The 6818-nt window shown below is 30.9% G+C and overlaps 1 protein-coding gene across 1 annotated transcript; it reads right to left on the bottom strand.

Moving 5' to 3' along the window:
- Positions 1 to 4276: 4276 nt before the first annotated feature.
- LOC105134354 (uncharacterized) lies at positions 4277 to 6818 on the bottom strand. The gene has a single exon (XM_011038732.1). The coding sequence runs from the start codon at positions 6373 to 6375 to the stop codon at positions 4474 to 4476; it is 1902 nt and encodes a 633-aa protein (XP_011037034.1). The 5' UTR covers positions 6376 to 6818; the 3' UTR covers positions 4277 to 4473.

Raw genomic sequence — 6818 nt, 5'->3', positions numbered from 1 at the left:
TATATATATATATATATATATCTCGAATCATTAAATAAATATTTAGAAAAATCGAAGCTTATTCTTCAGCTTCACCGATTTACAAACTCTCTATATTTTTCGTTGTCCTCTCTTTCTTATAAATTACTCTTTGACTTAAGAATAAAAGGACCCTCTATTCCGATATAAAACTTGTTTTACATGCAAGTTTATGGAAGTCATCCATCAACCCAAACACTGGTGGCCAAGCCCGTCACTCCACCAATCCAAAATCGTGGTCTCAATTCAATTCTAAAATTTTCATAACTTTATTAATGATATTATTTATTATTATTAATGTGGCGAACTACTATACCTTTGCTAGGCCTTTTAACTTTCCTTATTATTAATATAATAATAATAATAATCTATTATATTATAACACATGTTAAAAATATTCTAACTGTCTTTCTTTTCTTTTTTAGTTTTTTTTTAATGAATTTTTTAAATTTTAGTTTATTAATGTTAAATTTTTTTTATTTTTTATTAGATTTTCACGACATGAATCCCGGGTTTAATAGGTTAACCTGGTTTGACAAATTGACTTGAATTTTTTATTTTTAATTAATTTTTTTCATTTAGTTTTGTTTTTTAATTTTAAATTTCTTTTTATTTAATTATCAGATTTTTATGATATGTATCCCAGACTTGACGGGTTAACCTAATTAATTATGGGCAAACCCGTTAATTTTTTTATTTAGTTATTAAATTTTCATGACACAGATCCTGGGTTTGATGGGTTAACCTGGTTTGATGGGTTAACCTGGTTTGACGGGTTACCCAATTAATTATCGGTAACCCGTTAATTTTTTTTCTATTTAATTATCAAACTTTCACGACGCAAATCAAAGGTTAAACAAATTAACCTGCTTTGAAGGGTCAATCCAATTCATTTAGATTTTTGTTCCTTTTCTTTATTAATTTTTTAAAGAAAAACTTATGGATTACTCCAATATTTTTCTACATGGCTTTTTTTCTTCATTTTTTATGAATTTGTTCCTTTTATTTTTTCAAAATAGTTTTTGTCGATTTTGCTTTATAGTTTTTTCTTTAAAACAATGTATATTGTTACAATGTTTCCTCGTATTATTTTTATTTTGTTACACGGTTTCCCAGCATGTTTTTTAAATTAATTATCTTTGTCAAAAAAAATTTAATGCTGAGCTGATTGAGAATTTAGGTTTAACTTTCCCCAAATGTTTTTTATTTATTTTTTTCATTTTTTATTGCTTTTTTTTCAAAATTCTTTTTTAAAAAAAAATTGTTTTTGTTGATATTATTTTTTGAATATGGAGCTGGTTGAGAATTTAAAACATTGTGAATTGCTATAATATTTTCCTATATGGTTTTTTTCTTTTTTTATGATTTCTTTTCAGAATAGTCTTTATCAATTCTATTTTTTTATATTAAGCTGAATGAAAATTTAGTTTCATAGTTTTTCTCTTAAAAATACTATGGATCACTACAGTGTTCCCCTACATGATTTTTTAAAAAATTATCTTTATTGATTTTATTATTTTTACTATTGAATTTGTTGAGAATTACAATTGTATATTTACTCATAAAACACTATTGATTATTATAGTGTTTCCCTGCATTTTTTTTCCTTTTAGTTTTTTTTTTTTTCCAAAATTTATTCATTTGATTTTTTAAATATATAAGAATTCAGCTTTGTAGCCTTTTCTTTTAAAATATTATGGATTACAATAATTTTTCTACATATAATTTTTTATTTTTTCCACAAACCGACAACACACCAGCATGTCACAAGCCTGTGGCATTGCGCAGACATAGCATTTAGAAAAAGAATGAATGAAGAAAAAGAAAAGGACCTTACAACCAGACTCATATCCAAGACTATTAGGTTTGGTATTGCAATCAAACCCACTTAAATATAGGTCATATAAGTTTAATGTTATTATTAATATTATAAATATTACTTTTAGATCAGGTGTTGCAGTCAAACCTAAGATTCTTGAGTAAAGTTTTGCAGAAAGACTTAACATTTTTAGATCTTAACTTTTTTTAAAAAAAATTATATAAAAAAATTAACCCGCAACATCGCGTTGGTCATGGAACTAGTACAATAATCTAAATGGTATAGGGGCATCATTGTCCCCTCCCCCACACTAAAATCACTGTGGATTACAACAGTAATCAACAGTGCTTTCCTTTTCTTTCTTTCTTTTTTCTCTTTTTTTCCAAAATCACTTCCCTTTTTTTTAACTTTTCTTTTTTTTTTTCTTATTTATTTTTTTTCAAAAAAAATTTGTTGATTCTACTTTTTAAATATTGAACTTGTTATAAATTTTACTTTTTAAATGTTGCAATGTTTTCCCATATGATTTTTTTAAAATTATCTTTGTTGATTTTTTTTTAATATTGAATTGGTTAAGAATTATAATTACAATAAAGTTAAATCGTATGAGAAAAGTGTTGTAGTTTTTCTCACAAAATACTGTGGATTGCTACAGTATTTTGCTAAATGGTTTTATTGGAGAAAACACTGTAGTTTTCCTTACAAAACATTATCAATTGCTACAACGTTTTTCCTCATGGATTTTTTTCCTTTCAAAATTATCTTGTTAGTTTTTTTAATATTAAGTTGGTAGAGAATATAGCTTTAGAATTTTTTTTTTCTTTTTATTAATAGAAAAGTTAAATCATGTGACGAAAGCACTATATTTTTCATCACAAAACATTATGGATTGCTACAAATCATTTTATTCGGTCTCTAAGTTCTTTTATCACTAATACAATATTTTTTTCTGTCATGAAATATTTGTTCTATCATACATTTAGTTTTTATTACTTATCTGGCGCTGGTTCACAATTATAACATTATCAAATACATTTATTTTATAAGCCCGTGGTAACGTGCAGGCATATCATCTCGTACAATACTCTAAATGGTGTGGGGGAATCATTGTTCCCCCACACTATGGATTACAAGTAATCCACGGTGAAATGGTTTTCTTTTATTTTTTATTTTTTATTTTTTCCCCAACTTTCCCCTTATTTTGTTTTTTTATTTTTTTTCCAAAATTACTTTCCTTTTCTTCATTTATTTTTTTTAAAATTATTTTTGTTGATTTTACTTTTTATAATCATAAAGCTAAAATATTCTCATAGGAACCAATTGACTCAATATTGAATAATAAAATTAAAAAAATTAATTAAATACAAGACGTTAAAAACAATCCGAGTCAACTCAAATTAACATGTTAAGCACTATTATCGAGTCATAAAATCAGGATAACCTAATGAAAAGTAAATAAAACAAATTATGAAGTGTAATTACCAATCAAATCAATATGAAAAGATAAAATTAGAGAAAAAAACTGAGTCAACCAAGTTAACCAACCAAACTAGGTGAATCTATCAAACCTGAAATTCATATCATAAAAGTGTGATAACTAAATAGAAAAAAAATCTAATATTAAAAGATAAAATTAAAAAAAATATATTTATAAAAAAAATAAAAAAAAATATATTTATAAAAAAAATAAAAAAAAATATATTTAATAAAAAAACCAAAAAAAAAAAGCAAAGCAAAGCACTATTTCAATAAATAATATTTTGTGCAGAAGAATACAGTAAAACTCCATCCCGTTTTAGTTTATAGTTAATTCTCGAGTCATAATTCCAAGATAACTTAATGAAAAGTAAATAAAATAAATTATAAAGTTTAATTCTCAATTAAATCAATATTAAAAAACTAAATTGAAAAAAAAATAAAAAAAAATCTGAATCAACTGGTTTAACCCTTCAAACCTGAAATCTATATCATAAAAATATGATAATTAAATAGAAAAAAAATAATAAATAAAAAAAATTAAAGGAAAAAATATTGATTGAAAAAAAATTAAAGGAAAAAAAAAAGACAAAACAAAATAATATTCTAATAAATAATGATGTGTGATGTGTGTGGAGGGATACAATGAAACCATCTCCTCGTTGGGTTTATAGATGATGTGCTTGGCTTCATCATAGGATTCGAAAACTTTCAGTTCTGATTTAAATTACACAAACAATTTAGTAATGGAGAGAAGATGGAATCAAGGACTGTGAAACCAAAGAAGAGCTTCTATCTAGCAGCCTGCTATTCATAACAATGGCAGCCATTGCTTGAGAGCAAAGAAAGCCAATCTCGACTGCGTCAGAATTAACAATGCAATCTCAAGTAATACCTGTGCGAAATTGTCAAATGGAGTTAAACATAGAGATAAAGGGCGAGGGAAGCAGGGAGAGGAAACAATTGTAAAATGCTTACCAGGCAGCATTGTAAAGAACCCTTCAGAAAAATGACTTCAAATAAAGATCAACATCCATGACAATACAAATCACCCCTCCTGCTTTCTATTTATATACAGAAGATTTCTCTAAATTCCAGTACTAATAACTTTTGAGCAGTATCAGCTTGTATACAACAAAATAAAAGATGCGAGTCCTACTTTATTGCATCTTTACTTTCCTCAACCTGTCCATCAAAGACTCTATAGATGTTTGTACTCTGGTGCCATCAGTCTGCACAACTACTTGAGATGCCTGGTGCAAACTTTGAATCCCACGACCCAAACTGGCAATTGACGGGGCTGCAGGAAGAGATTCAACAGCACATTCAATCCCATCTCCATACATGAGCAATGCTGAGCAAGTTGCAACACTGCAACCAAATGCTGCCCAAGGTAGGACACCAATAGGTTGCACCTGCCGTTTTCTCATTATTTCATAGAAAGCTGTTCTCATAGTTGAAAAACTGGTTTTCTCAGCAGAGGCTATAACACTGTGGACCACTGTCCGGATTTTCTCAGCAGAAACAGCTGCTTTCATCGCAGATGTTGCATTGGCTCCAGAATTGGCCAGTCCAGGGGCCAGCAGTTTTGTTGGACCAAGAGTCTTGCCCATAGATATTGCCATTATCTTTTGAGTTTGGATCAGCAAAAGCTTAAGGGCAGTAGGAAATTTAAATGTAACAACCTTCATGAATGTCGATGCATGAACAACTTTGGAAAGAGATGAAGCTCCAAAAATTACTGTTGCCCCAGCTCCAACTGCTACCATAGGTTTGTTGGAAAGTAGCCGTCTCTTTTCATCATGACTAGGAACTTCTTCATCACTTTCACAATTAGTGACAAGCTTCCCAACCAAATCCTTCACTTCTGGAGGAACAGGAGTGTTCCAATGTTTCCTAATACCTGCTAAGCAACTAGCATCCACCACGGCTACTATATTCTTGAACTTCCTAGTCTGGCTTTGAAGGGCCTGTGCAATGAGTGCATGTGACTTGTCCTGAACCTGAAGCTCTGAAAACTCAACTTTAGTCTTGTTGGGCTTCCCTGCTTCTTTAATGGGCAATCGACCGGCACTGTTAAGGGCAATTCTCAGCCCCTCAACAGCAACTCGGAAGGTGTACACTTCGGATATAATTCGGGTATCCACAGCTTCCCCCCTGTTTACATCATATAGCATTTTCTGTGCAAAGGCTAAAGCCCTCCCAATGAATGGGAGATCAATAAATATATTATGTAGATCCAGGAGTAATGGATAAACAGATTGGGCGAATGGTGGCACCTGGAAAGTGTTTCCTGGCTGAATTTCTTTTAATCCTGACTCTGAAACAGAACTTGATGGACTCAACTTCCACAATGACACGTCCATATAAGAAGATAACAACTTCACCATCCGTGACTGAACATTATCATCAAGACTAAACCTCTTTGAACTCTGCAAAGCAATCGAACCCACTTTCTGTGGCACTAAACTACTAACAAAAGCATGAAATTTGCTCCCTGTGTCAGCTTCACTCGAATTAATGTCCCCGATAGCTGTATCAATGGACGATGTTTCCAGCACCAAAAAAGATGAACTGACCTCCTTGGCCACCCTCCTGGCAGCCAAGATATGCCCGTGAAAACTAGTCCCAAACATTTCTCTCAAAACCAAGCTGCCAGCCACATCTTCATACTTTTCCTTATTAATCTTTTCTAAAAAGCATCTTTTAATCACTCCAAATGACGAAGTGGGAACTAGCTCACCAACAATATTTCCTAATTCACTCTCTTCAGTTTGAATATCAACCAACGCCGAATGACCCACCTGAGCCACTACAGCATCTGGTCGAACCTCCCTAACAAGGCACTCAACGTCTACAGCCGACCTCTCAGATAAATTCTGAGCACAGAGTATATAAATCACAGATTGAGATTTCGGATCGCGAACTGCAAAAACAAATCTTTTCGTGTTTTCTGGTATAGAAAGCTTCCTAACTATTTCATTAGATGCTTTCAAATCATCAACTTTCAATATTGACAACGGCCACACGTTTTGTAGACTATAGATAAATGCAAGTGCCATTACATCAGCAAGAAACCCCTTCCGTTCTCTACCAGGAAACTCAATCTAGACAACAAGATCATCCAAAACAAACAATACATTCACCAAAATTTTCCAGGAAAAAAATCCCATTTCAATTTAGGACTCCAACATCAAGAAAGTCTGCTCCTTTTCTATTTTTCTTCTTTTTCCCACCTTTACCAGAAACCAAACAAGGGAAAAGAGGAAAATCCTAGTTTCTTTAAGAACTAAATTTGCATCAGTAAACTAAAATTGAGTCGCCCAGATAAAGATAAAGCAAGAATCTCAGAGATGTACCTTCTGTTTCCAATGAAATCCAACGAGATCGATGTGACTTGAATGAATTTCCCGAGAAAGATAGAGAAACCTGGGAGAGAAAAAAAATTAAAAAAAAAATATTGAGAAGTCTGGCTTAAAAAAAGTATTATAGGGTTTGAACTTTG

Source organism: Populus euphratica, unplaced genomic scaffold, assembly GCF_000495115.2.
Source record: "Populus euphratica unplaced genomic scaffold, PopEup_1.0 scaffold67.1, whole genome shotgun sequence".
Classification (NCBI taxonomy): Eukaryota; Viridiplantae; Streptophyta; class Magnoliopsida; order Malpighiales; family Salicaceae; genus Populus; species Populus euphratica.
Note: the sequence above shows the minus strand (reverse complement) of the source record. Positions and strands in the feature narration are given on the sequence as shown.

Excerpts from the sequence above, each read along its gene's own strand:
- LOC105134354 (XM_011038732.1), bottom strand. The coding sequence starts at position 6,375 with ATGGCACTTGCATTTATCTATAGTCTACAAAACGTGTGGCCGTTGTCA.